Here is a 13564-nt window from a genome sequence, read left to right on the forward strand (position 1 = left end):
GAGAAAGCTTCTCTGGGGTTTCTCTGAACTGATGTTTGCTAGATTGTACATTAATTCCTGGGCACTCTCAGCTAATGAGAATGTGGAATCCAAGGTCATATTACAACTGCCTTGCAGTCTACTCTCAGGTGTTAAGAGCTTATGATTTAAAACTACCCTGACTTGTAGACCAGAAAGTTTCTGAGACCTCCTTAAGGAGCTTCACAATTGTTAATGGCCTTATATACTGTTCTTCTTTGGGTATCTCTTTCAAAGTACCTTAGTCCAGTAGATAAACAGATAGGAATTTTATTTCTTTCAGCCACCTGCTTTTCCCCCAACTCTCAATTCAAGAAGGAAAAGGGAACCTATATAGCTTTTAAAAAATTAATACAAAATCCTTTTAGTACAATTTTAGATTTACAGAATAATTGAGTATATGGCACAAAGAATTCCATATAGCTACCCCACCTCCACCCCCACCCTGAATTTCTCCTAGTAATATCTTACATTAGTATGGTACATTTGTTACAATTAATGAAACAATATTGATACACTAGGTTTGTTCTTGGTGTTTTAAAGTTCTATGGGTTTCACAAATGCGTAATAACATGTATCTACTGTTATTGTTTCAAACAGAATAGTTTACTCACCCTGAAAATCCCCTATATGTTCATCTATTAACATCTCCCCTTCCTTCCCCTGGATCTCTGGCAACCATTAATCTTTTACTTATAGAGATTTTTACTAATTTCTACAGTTTTGTTTTTTAAAACATGTCATACAGTTGGAAATATAGAGTATGTATCCTTCTCAGACTGACTTTAGCATTTAAGTTTCCTTCACGTCTTTTTGAGCCTTGATAGCTCATTTCTTTTTATACTAAATAAATATTCCATGACATGGATGTACCAGTTTGTTTACCCATTCACCAACTGAAGGACAGCTTGGTTGCTTCCAGTTTTTGGCAATTAGGAATCAAGCTGCTATAAACATTCACGTTCAGGAATTTGTGTAGAACGTAAGTTTTTAACTAATTGGGCAAATACTTCAGAGTATGGCTGGATTGTATGGTTTAGTTTTGTAAACCATACAATAAACTGTCAACTGTCTTCCAAAGTGGTTGTACCACTCTGCATTTCCACCAGCAATGAGTAGGAATTCCTGTTGCTCCACATCCTTGTATTTGTTATTGTCAGTTTTTTGGATTTTAGCCATTCTAGTAGGTACATAGTAGCATCTCGTTGTTTTAATCTGAAACTCCCTAATGACATATGATGTTGAGCACCTTTTCATATGCTTATCTGCCATCTGTATATCTTCTTCGGTGAGGTGTGTTTAGATCTTTTGCCCGTTTTTTAATCAGGTTGTTTGTTTCCTTATTGTTGAATTTTGAGTTCTTTGTATATTTTGGATACAAATCCTTTATTACATATGTGTTTTGCAAATATTTTCTCCCAGTCTGTGGCTTCTTTCTTCATTCTCTTAATAGTGCTTTTTGCTGAGAAGTTTTAAATTCTAAAAAGTCTAACTTATTTTTTTATTTCACCAATTACGCTTTTGGTGTATCTAAAACCTCATTGCCAAATCCAAGGTCACCTAGATGTTTTCCTATGTTACCTTCCAGAATTTTTATAGTTTTGGGTTTTACATTTAGGTCTAAGATCCATTTTGAGTTGATTTTTGTGAAAGGGGTAAGGACTATGTCCAGATTTTTTTTTTTTTTTTTGCATGTGGATGTCTCACTGTTCCAGCACCATTTACTGAAAAGATTTGATCAATTTGTCTATTCCTTCACTGATATATGCTATCTTGATTACTCTAGCTTTATACTAAATCTTGATGTTGAGTAGCATCAGTCCTTCCAACTTGTTCTTCTTTCTCAATACCATGTTGGCTATCTGGATCTTTCTCCTTTCCATATAAACTTTAGAATCAGTTTGCCAATATTCCCAAAATGACTTGATGGGATTTTCACTGGGATTGCATTGAATCTATAGATGAAGTTGAGTATCACTGACATCTTAGTAATATTAGGTCTTTCTATCCATGAACATAAAATATATCTTCATTTATTTAGATCCCTTTTGATTTCTTTAATCACTTTTTTAGTTTTCCTCGTATAAATCCTACGTATTTACTTTGTTAAATTTATGCCTGTTTCATTTTTGGAGGCAGCTAAATGGTATTTTGCTTTTAATTCAAATTCCGACTCAATTCATTGCTGGTATAAAGAAAAGCAAATGACTTTTGTATATTAACCTCATATCCTGCAACCTTGCTATAATCATTTATTAGTTCTAGGAGTTTCCTTGTTGATTTTAAAGACTTTTTTTTTTTTTTTTTTTTTTTGTCGTTTTTTCGTGACTGGCACTCAGCCAGTGAGTGCACCGGTCAGTCCTATTTGGGATCCGAACCAGCGGCGGGAGCGTCGCCGCGCTCCCAGCGCAGCACTCTACCAAGTGCGCCACGGGCTCGGCCCTTAAAGACTTTTTAAAGGTCAAGTTTTATAACATGTAGTTTCATATAATGACTTAGAGACTCACCTTTCAAATTTACATTCAAGTGTCTGTGGGTAAAACACTACGATGGCTGGGATTTGCTTTAAAATACTTAAAAGAAGAAGAAGGTGATGGGGAGATGAAACAAGATTGCCAAAACTGAAATTAAGGAAGCTGGGTGATGGGTTGGAGTCTGGAATTTCATTGCACTGTTTTTGAAAATTTCTAAAATTAAAAATTATATTTGAAGAATAAACACATTATTTGAGATTATAGAAGAAGTTTCTTTCTATCTTGAATGGTAAATTTTTCTTTCTCCCTAACATTTCTCTTCTCTTCTCCTAGAAGGTATATAATACACTTTGAGGGAATAACTGGTTGAATAGATGGATGTGTCTCATCTTTTTCTTCTCATCCATTTAAATCTTTAAACTGGCACCAGGAATAGACTGGAACTTAACTTCACAGAGGGCCAGAAATATGATGAGTCTGTGTGATGTCCATCTCAGTACCTTACATGTGTTTGTTGATGATACTATAATTTTATATTTTGGTATTATTCTCCATATAAGGATCATGGTGAGAGAATTAATTCACAACTTCTCATAAACCGCCCATGATGTAGATGTTCTCCCCATTTTATAGAAAGAATTATAAGCCCTTGGAGTTGACCACAATAGTACAGAATAATAGAACCTCAGAGTTGGAAGGGAATTTAGAAGTTACATAACTCCAAATTCTTTCTAACTTCAGAGTCCATCCAAAACAATGATCCATTTCATTCATTCAGGCACTTTTCTAGGCACTGGGGACACAACAGTTAAAGAAAATGCAAAAGTTTCTGTCCTCATGAAGCTTACATTCCAGTGGATGACACAGGTAATAGACAAATAAAAATATGTCTGATGATAATAGGTACTGATGGGTCTGATGGAGGAAATAAAGGAAAAAAAGCAGAGAAAAATCATAGTGCCAGAAGGGTGGACACGGGTTGCAATTTTAAATACAGTCATCAGGGAAGGTCTCAGTGGTAAGGTGACACATAAGCAAAGACTTGAAGGAGGTGAGGGAGTAAGCCATGAAGAGTTCTAAGGACAAAGAATTCTAGTAGCGGAAAGAGCAATGACAAAAGCCCTGAGATGGGAGCGTGCCAGTGTTCCAGGAACAGCAAGGAGGAGGCATGGCTGGAACCAAATTGGGAGGGGGAAGTTGAAGTCAGAGGTAACGAGAAGCCAGAATGTAGGGGGCCTTGTAGGCCACTGTAAGAACACTGACCTTTACTTGGAGGAGGGAAGCTTGAGTTTTAACCGGATCACTGTATCTATAGGTTGCAGAAGAGACTTCAGGGAGGCAAGAGCAATAGTAAGGAGAACAGTTAGGGTGACACTGCAGTAATCAATGCATGGTAGCAGTGGAGGTAGAAAAAAGTGGTCAGGTTCTAGAAATATTTTGAAGGTAAAACTGACAAGATGTGCTGATGGATCAGATACAGGGAGTGAGAGGAAAAGGTAGGTGTCAAGGATGACTCCAGTGTTTTGGGATAAATGGAACTGCCCTTTTCTGAGAAGACTGCGGGAGGAGCAGGGTTGGGCAGGAATAGATGAAGATAGGAATTTGGTTTTGGACGAATTGAGGTTGAGAGGTTTACTAGCCACTGAAGTGGAGATATCAAATGAGTGGCTGGTTATATATGAAACTGAAGTTCATGGGAGAGAGTTCCAGGCTTGAGATAATAGTTTGGGACTCACCAGTATGTAGGTGGTAATTAAATCCTTGAAATTGAATGAGGTCACCTAAGTAGTGATGCAGAGTAGAAAAACACAAGGACTGAATTCTGGGGCACCCCAACATTTGGAGGTTGGGAGATAAGACAAAAAATAGCAATGGCGATTGAGGAGGAGTTACCAATGAATTTGGAGGAAAACCAAGACAGAATGGTATCCTGGAAGCCAAGGAAAGACAATGTTTCAAGGACAGCATGACCAACTATGTTAAATGTGCTGATAGGTCAAGTAAGACGAGTAATGAAAACTGAACTCTGGACTTAGCAATGTAGGATTACTGGTGATCCTGAATGGAAGGCTCAAGAGTGACTGGGAGGAGAGGAAGTAAAGACAGAGAGCAGAACAAACTCTTTCAAGGAGTTTTGCTGTAAAGGGACATTGAGGAATGGGGCAGTATCTAGAGGGGAATTGTACAGTCAAGAGAAGAGTTTTTTTGTTTTCATTTTGCCTTTTTAAACCAGAGAAACTACAAGATGTGTGCATGTTGATAGAAATGATACAGAAGAGAGACACATAGGAACAACAGCACAGCATGAAGCTTTTTGGGATGCAAGATGATTTCTAAGGGCAACAAAGACATAGATATGGCTGATATTATTACAGTTTATTGCCTATGGTCATAATTAAAGGAAAGGCAAACTTAAAGTTTGAGGTTAGTGAAAATGACATGTAATTTTTTCCCATCCAAGTTCTTTAGACCCGCTAGTTTTAGGGTATGATTATGAGAGTACATGGCTGAAGTAGGGTGGATGAAAAGATCATTGGAGGAGGGAGGTAAAGGGATTGAGAGGCTGGGGTAAGGAGAAATCACGTATGTGGATAGTGACACATGCAAGAATTCTGGAACAGTAGTCTTAGAGAAGGTGACAGTGAACTGGGAGGCCTTGGCCTGAATAAACAACACCTGAGCCAGGGCATCTACAATGCAGAAGGCAGCTTCTTCTACATCTGGACAGTTATAATTATAGAAAACTTCCTTATTCTGAATTAAATTCTACCATCCTAATACTCCCCGGATTGCTCCTAGCTCTTTAGAACTATTCAGATAGTTCCTGAAGCAACTGAAGACAATTCCAGGTATTCTCTTTTCTAGAGAAAACATCATCAGGTCTTTCAGCCATTTCTTATACATCATGATTTGCAGGACTTTCATCATTTTGGTTGCTCTCTTGGGATACACTTGATTTGTTTATTTCCTTGGGATGAGAGAGTCAGTCGCATGACCTTCTGACTTCCCTTCTGCTACTCAAATGACTATGGGTAATTAACAAATACTTTATTTGGCCAAGGTGGGTATGGGCACACTGTTACTGAACAACAGTAAAACATCTTATAGAAGTTATACAAAGAGGGTGGGCCCATGGCTCACTTGGGAGAGTGTGGTGCTGACAACACCAAGCCAAGGGTTAAGATCCCCGTACCGGTCATCTTTTTTTTTTTTTTTTTTTTTGGTCGTTTTTTCGTGACCGGCACCCAGCCAGTGAGTGCACCGGTCAGTCCTATATAGGATCCGAACCCGCGGCGGGAGCGTCGCTGCGCTCCCAGCGCAGCACTCTACCAAGTGCGCCACGGGCTCGGCCCGTACCGGTCATCTTTAAAAAAAAAAAAAAAAAGTTATACAAAGATGTTTCTTCTTTACAATCTGAAGCCTTCTACTAGCTCTGCTAAATTCACCGTGACTAATGTTATGGCAATAGAATTACTGACAAGAAAGAACATTACAGTGTTAATGTACCTAACACACAGCAGAAAAGACTATGAATTAGTGCATCACAAGGAGTACTTACAAGAATATCGGTATTTTCAAAATAATTTCTCCAGTATGGTCTGATTTTCCTCTGTCCACCAATGTCCCATACATTCAGTTTAAAACCTTGTGATTGTACGCTTTTTATGTTAAAACCCTGAAAGAGAGGCAAAAATGTTAAGTTTTATTAAGCTTTGAGGTCATAATTCTGACAAAGTTATATTTAACAGCTATGTGTTTTATTAATTCTGAGGTACTCTCCCAGATGTGATACTGTTAATACTGAAAATGGTCTACTGTGTATAGGGAAGAAAGAAATATTCTTATTTTATTCATGTTGTAGAGAATGCATTTCATGAGCAATAATAAAAAAAATCTTCTTGCAAGAATTGCATATGAAAATACATTCTTATTTCTTTTTTTTTTTTTTTTTTTTTTGTCGTTTTTTCGTGACCGGCACTCAGCCAGTGAGTGCATTGGTCAGTCCTATATAGGATCCGAACCCGCGGCGGGAGAGTCGCCGCGCTCCCAGCGCAGCACTCTACCAAGTGCGCCACGGGCTCGGCCCATACATTCTTATTTCATTCATGTTGTGGAGTCAGTGTTAATAATGTCAGGACTAACATGACATTTTGTATAACAATGATAAAAAAATCTCTCTCTCTCTCTGTATATATAGATAGATATAGATATAGTTAGATATAATTGCTGACGATAACTCAGTATGAGAATAGCTCTGATGAACAACTAATCAACATAGAACACATGCCCTGATGAGTTCTCAGGATGGTAAAATTTAACAGGACATTACATGTGACTAACAAAAAGTGGAAGCTAAACAAATTCTAAGTTTCAAAAGAGGCAAGAGATACAAATCTGGAGGACTAGATTCTTCAAGAGCAGCTCAAAATAAATTTCCTCATATGGATTAATCAGGAAAAGGAGGGAGATGAACTGAGAACACTATGGGGGGAGACAGGGGTTGTAACTGAGTGTTAGCCGGCAGGGAGGCAGGGCCTTCTAGAACGGCATGTTCAAGCTCTGAAGTGGAGCCCTTAATTACAGACATAAACAAACAAGCAAATAAGTGATCATTTGAAACTGTGCTATAACAGTTATCTCTGATGAACTTGAAAAGAAAGTATTCATTTTTTGGACAGTTACTCAAGGTGGAGCTTTGAGGAATGTGAGCAAACAGGAACATACAGAATTGCTCGGTGGGAGTTAGTATGGCGAGAAACAAATTAACCAGAACTTTTGGGTTTGTAGAGAATGCATTTCATGAGCAGTAATAAAAAAATCTTCTTGCAAGAATTACCTACAGAAAGCAGAATGTGAAAAATCCAGTCAATAGCTTGCTACCATGGAAGAGACAGTTCATCCATAATAACTGGAGCTCAGTAGGTCTGGGGATGCCCCCATAAACATTTGCTTCATCTGGCAGCTTGTCAACATTATTGCCTAGCACAGAAGAACAAGGCGCAGTGCAACAGTACAAGAAGACAGCCACCCCATCTCCACTGAGGATAAATAGTCACTAGAGGATAACTGGGATTGATGCTGACTACCACTCTTCTAAAACGCCAATGACTGAATAAATTAGAGTTTTTTTTTTTTTTTTTTTTTTTTTTTTTTTTTTGTTGTTGTTGTTGTTGGTTTTTCGTGACAGGCACTCAGCCAGTGAGTGCACCGGTCATTCCTATATAGGATCCGAACCCGCGGCGGGAGCGTCGCGGCGCTCCCAGCGCCGCACTCTACCGAGTGCGCCACAGGCTCGGCCCAGAGTTTTAAAACTCTAAAGGGAAATGGCTTAAGCTTATTGTAAAAGGCAGCTTTATTGTGACTCAATGACAAAACTACTTTCGTGTATTTAAAAATTCTACGCTCAACAACGATATTAAATATCAAACCCAGTAATATTGAATCCTTTCTGGAATGAAGCAAGAAATAAATAACAGTAAATCCTAGAGTTTGACCAGATGTATCCACTGCCTTAACCTTCTGTAAGTCATTAGACCTAAAGAATCTAGCAGGAAATTATTCTAAGGAAATAATAATAATGAATGGGTACAAATATTTAGAGATGTGTATTACATAATTATTTACATTTATAACAACATAGAAAGATGTTCAAGATTCATTAAGTCAAAAAGATACAAAACATTATATTCTCTACAAGCCATTTTTTATTTTATATTTTAAACATACCCTATCTATCTATCTATCTAATCTATCTATCTATCTATCTATCTATCTATCTATCTATCTATCTATCTATCTATCTATCTATACACACACACACATACACACAGACAAAAAAACTGAATGGATACATTCCTAAATGTGAGCAGTGGTTATATCTGACTGGACATTATAGGTGATTTCTAGTTTCTCAATTTTATTTATTTATACTTTCTAAATCTACTACAACGAGCATCTACTACTTTTTCTAATATGAAACAAAAACACAATAAAAGTTTATTTTTAAAGAATAAATATGAAACCTTGACATAATATAATAACAGTGTCACCTATAACACATCAAACAAAGCCTGACTGTTAGAATTGAAACTTTGGTTCATAACTTTGGGTTCATTTCTATGTTTGTAGTGTTGAAGTCTTCATTTTAGTATTCTTGAGAGATACAGTCTATCACTAATACTAAAAAAAACCCTAGCCCTTCTTTTTCTGGCAGAAATCCTGACATACTAATATGTGTTTTCAGCCTTTCTAGGCTAGACTACTGTAATTTGCTCCTCCTTGGGCTATACATTAAATTTGTTCACAAGGTGTAAAATTGCTCATTTGATAGTGGTTGAAATGATTTTTCTGCAAAGAGTTGCAAATCAGTAACACTCATAGGTTGTGAAGTACACGCAGCAGCATAGCCATTCAAACTTGACACCAAGGCCTCATCACAGTAGAGTGACAGAAAATGCTAAAGAATTCTGGTTTTGCTAAAAACTCTAATGCCCAAGTACTTTAAAGTGACTAAGACCAATAGGCTGTCCCTGTTGGCATGGTCAAAGGTCAAGTTTTCTCAGGATTTCCTACAGGGAATGAAGTCTAAAGAAGCCTACTAGAATTCTCCCAATCAGGATGTATCTTTAAACTTCCACACTGTCATCACCACCACTGCATTATCCTTTGTGTTTTGCTTGCTTGGCCTTAGGAAAGAGGAAGATTGATGAGGCCAGATTAAAAAAAACAGGTAATTATTTTTTATTTTAAAAACTGAAACACATTTATATTTATTAAGTTTGAAAAATACACACTAAAATATTAAGTACTTTTTCTCAAAGTACTCTTTAGTTTTTTCTTTTATACTTTCTCTGTATTTTCTACAGGTATTGATTTTATAATCAGAAAGGATAAGGCTATTTTAAAAAATAATATAGGTAATCTCTTAGATATGAGAGAACTGATTTTCTTGATATATATACACACACACACATATATAGATATGTGTATACATATATATGTAAATATGAATATATATTTTAAATGGTGGTAGAATATACATATATAACATAAAATGTACCATGTACAGTCCAGTGGCATTAAGTACATTCACATTGTGTGCATCCATCCACAGAACTTTTTTCATCTTGCAAAATTAACTCTCTATACCCACTAAACAATAACTCCCTATTCCCGTCTCTCCAGCTCCAGTAACCATTCTACTTTGTCTCTATGAATTTTTTTTTTTTTTTTTTTTGTCGTTTTTCCGTGACCGGCACTCAGCCAGTGAGTGCGCCGGTCAGTCTTATATAGGATCCGAACCCGCAGCAGGAGCGTCGCCGCGCTCCCAGCGCAGCACTCTACCAAGTGCGCCACGGGCTCGGCCCTGTCTCTATGAATTTGACTACTCTAAATACCTCATATGAATGGAATCTCCTGTTATATTTTTGAAATCTGATCATTTTTAGATTGTATAGACTTTTCTCAGAAGTAAACCTTGGAGGTAAACAAAACTGTTTTTCCACTAGGGTTAGGTTCCACCCTGACCCTAACCCTTTTGTCTTTCACACTGTTATTACCATCTTCATTGTGTCACGGAGCATCTAGCGCCAAGGAAGTGCTCACCTGTGTAGGTGTGATGTGGCTGATGTCTTCAGATGCAAGCTGTTTTAGAAGAGTAGTCTTGCCAGCATTATCCAAGCCCAGGAGAAGGATTCTCACCTCCTGGTCCGGTGCACTTTTCAATTTGCGCAAAATTGAGAGTAAGCCCTTAAACAACCATGAAGGAGAGAGATTACTTTGGGGGTACTGACTTATATTACTGGACATCAGAATGACTTTTTCTCCTTGAAAAAGTTCTTGGTTATAGAGAGCTTACATTATTATTTTCCACTCTAATGCCATTTATTCCATTTGCTTCCTCCTTCCAAGTTTTGGCAGAAGTACTATAGTAAATTCAGCAACTTAATAAGTAGCCTGGCTTACTACTGCTCCTCCTATTAATCCAGCTTAGCAGTCACCCCAAATCTCCTGGGAGTATGAACTACTACTCCACCTGTACTCCTAAAGCCTTTTACACATGCTTACTGTGGAACACTTATCACATCAGACTAAGTAATTGATTTTTAAAATTTTTCTCCTTTACTAGAGTGAAGTTTCTTGTGGGTAAGGACTATAGCTTTGGTCTCCCACAATGCCTGGCATTTGTTAGACAGACACGAGATAACTGCTGCCAAATTAAATAGAATTATCCTATCAAGTTAATGCAAGATTTTAAAGTGCTATAAAAGTTACAAACAGGCTGTATAAAATTGTAGCTGAACTCTCTGTTTAAGACTTTGTCTATTTCAATTCATGTTTAAGACTTCTTCGATCAAAATACTCTACCATGGGCTGGCCTGTGGCTCCCTTGGGAGAATGTGGTGCTGATAACACCAAGGCCACGGGTTCGGATCCTATGTAGGGATGGCCAGTTAGCTCACTGGGTGAGCGTGGTGCTGACAACACCAAGTCAAGGGTTGCGATCCCCTTACCGGTCCAAAAAAATAAAAAAATACTCTACCACCATCTAACTTTCACAAGACCCTTACAGGATAGGTACAAATTATCTGTTTCTTAGATGAAAAATCTGATACAACAAAGAAGTTAGGGAACTATAAAAGGCACTCATGAAGCAAAAAACATCATAATTTAACCAGGGTATTTTTGACTAGTAATCTAATATTTGTTTCTTGTTTTTATTTATTATTATTTTTTATAGGTGGAAACAAACCATGTTCCTTTTTAGCTAAGAACATAAGAAAATTTTTATTTGATAGTTATTTGTTCTGTCCTACACTTGACAATCTTGTACTAATAAGGAAAGGCTACAATGAGAATCAAAGAATCCCAGAGTTTAAAGGGCATGTAATCTAATCTCCCAGCCTGAGTAGAAATTCCTTCAAACCGAGTCTTAGAATTATATAAAATGGTTGTATTTGTTATCCGCATTGCAGTAGGCAATAATTCAAATCAGTATGTTCACTAAGATCAAATAATACTTCTGTGAAATAATTCTCAACAACTGGCTCTTTGGACAATGATATGCAAATATGCATAATTATTAAGAATTCCTTTCTGCCTTAGAGACTCTTTACCACTTTAAGTACTGTATTTGCACTGACTTGCTAAGGACCACATTAACCTCTCCATACCTCAATTTTTTTCCAGCAATAAATGGAACTTTTAGTCTAAGACAGAAAGACAAATTCTATGCCAAAAGATCTGGGGGAGAAAGACTGAATAGATTTGAAACGAACAAACAAAAGATGGGCAGGACTTTTTTTTTAAGGCAGGACATTTTTTTGCTTTTGTTTTTATCTCGTCTGGCCTTGAATACTTTGATACCATTTCTTCTTAAAACTATATTTATAAGCAGTCTCCCTGGTTTCTATTAGCTCTTTTGCAATCACTCATTTATAATAACACCTTTCAGAACAGTTAAAATTACAATGCTGAGATCCTCAGGGAACTGGTGATAAAAAAAGGTTAAGAACAGGGAAAACACACTGTACTACCCATCCTGATTTCCTGTTTGTCTGTAAAAAGAAAGGGTCTCATTGTCTCTTACAATAAATTCTAAAACAACTGGAATTTATCCAATTAGCACATTAAATAACATACAGGTAAAGTTCATGTATTATCTACTAGTGTAGAAATTGTGAAGAAAGATCTGTTTTCTATAAAATATTTTCAAAGTTTAAAATTAATGTTTTGGGTTATCTCAATGTGTCTCTTCTTAAAATCACTAAATAATAATATTATTTTCTACAGACAGACTTTTTACACACTCATTATATTTGAAATTGAATAATTAAGAGAAAACATAATTTCTATTTACCTTAAAAGAAGAGAAGCAAAAAAAGATGAGAAAGAAATCATTTTAACCATAGATAAACTTCGTTAACCTAATGATACAGAATATGGTACTCCTACATTTCTAATGAGTAACTTTCCTTATTAGGAAACAATAACTTCGTATGCTTAACCTTTGAGAGAAATTACAGAGAGGTGGAAAGTTCAGCTAATATTTTCTTCCAGCAAAATGATAAATGGCATCTCAAGCATGGCCTAGGGAAGACAAGTGCAAATACAATACAGCATCATATTAAGCTAACTACTGAGGACAGTGGATCATAGGATTATCAGGGTTTACTAAATAGGGAAGAGGATATTTATAGATACTAGGGTTCTGCCTGAAAGGTACAAAGTAAGCTGATTTAAGACGTTGGATGAAAGAGAGCAGAATAAGCCTATTCTATGCTTCTAACCATATATGCCTGTACTTTATTTTAAATGTCAAATGAAGAGAGACAGCCATTAGAAGTTAAATTTATTATGGGGCTGAGTCTTGCAGTATTCATACAATGAAATTAATTTTTAAAGTGTATTTTTGGCAAAAACATCCATTCATTCAATTATCATTAAATGCCTGTAACCTGCATGCACCAAGAACAACAGTGAGAAAAACAGACACGATCTGTATGTAGAATGTACACTTCTATGACATTAAGGAAAGGCAATTTAAGAAACAAGAACTTCAGTTCATTGTATACTGTGTTACCAGCATGTGTGTATACAAGTTATCTGCACCCTAGTGGACAGAAGTGGTCTGACTCAGCCACAAAACATTTAAACAAACTTTTCTACAGCCAAATCATGAATACATGTGTTATTGACTACAGATATTTGATCTGCCTCAAAATCAGCTTATACTCTACTACTGGCAGAGGCACATGTAGTGAATTAAAATGGTACTAGCTAGCTCATTCAAAGAAACGAGATGGTGGGGGGAAAGAGGAAATTTACATGGCTGTGAGGAGCAGCTAAAATTTAAATATTAAAATTACTGAGGCAACTGTCAAGTACATACACTCCCCATACTTAGTTTAAATGGAAATGACTTCAATTTATTTTTACCTCTTAAAACTGAACTTCTATAGCTTTGAAAAGGAGAAACTCATCTAAAGTGTCTTCTTTCTCATCACCTCTCTACTAAATAATGTTTCCTGGAGAAAAAACATGGGTATCTCCTCAGGAAGAGCGGGTTCCCA

At 36.7% G+C, this 13564-nt stretch overlaps 1 protein-coding gene across 1 annotated transcript in view; it reads right to left on the minus strand.

Annotated features, from left to right (window-relative positions):
• ARL3 (ADP ribosylation factor like GTPase 3) overlaps positions 1-13564 on the minus strand; it is a 32027-nt gene that overhangs the window by 15935 nt on the left and 2528 nt on the right. The window contains exons 2-3 of the mRNA XM_063102777.1: positions 10098-10241; positions 6052-6168 (exon numbers count right to left, since the gene is read on the minus strand). Of these exons, the coding sequence (XP_062958847.1) occupies positions 6052-6168; positions 10098-10241 (261 nt within the window). The remainder of the gene's footprint in view (positions 1-6051; positions 6169-10097; positions 10242-13564) is intronic.

Source organism: Cynocephalus volans, chromosome 7, assembly GCF_027409185.1.
Source record: "Cynocephalus volans isolate mCynVol1 chromosome 7, mCynVol1.pri, whole genome shotgun sequence".
NCBI classification, from domain to species: domain Eukaryota; kingdom Metazoa; phylum Chordata; class Mammalia; order Dermoptera; family Cynocephalidae; genus Cynocephalus; species Cynocephalus volans.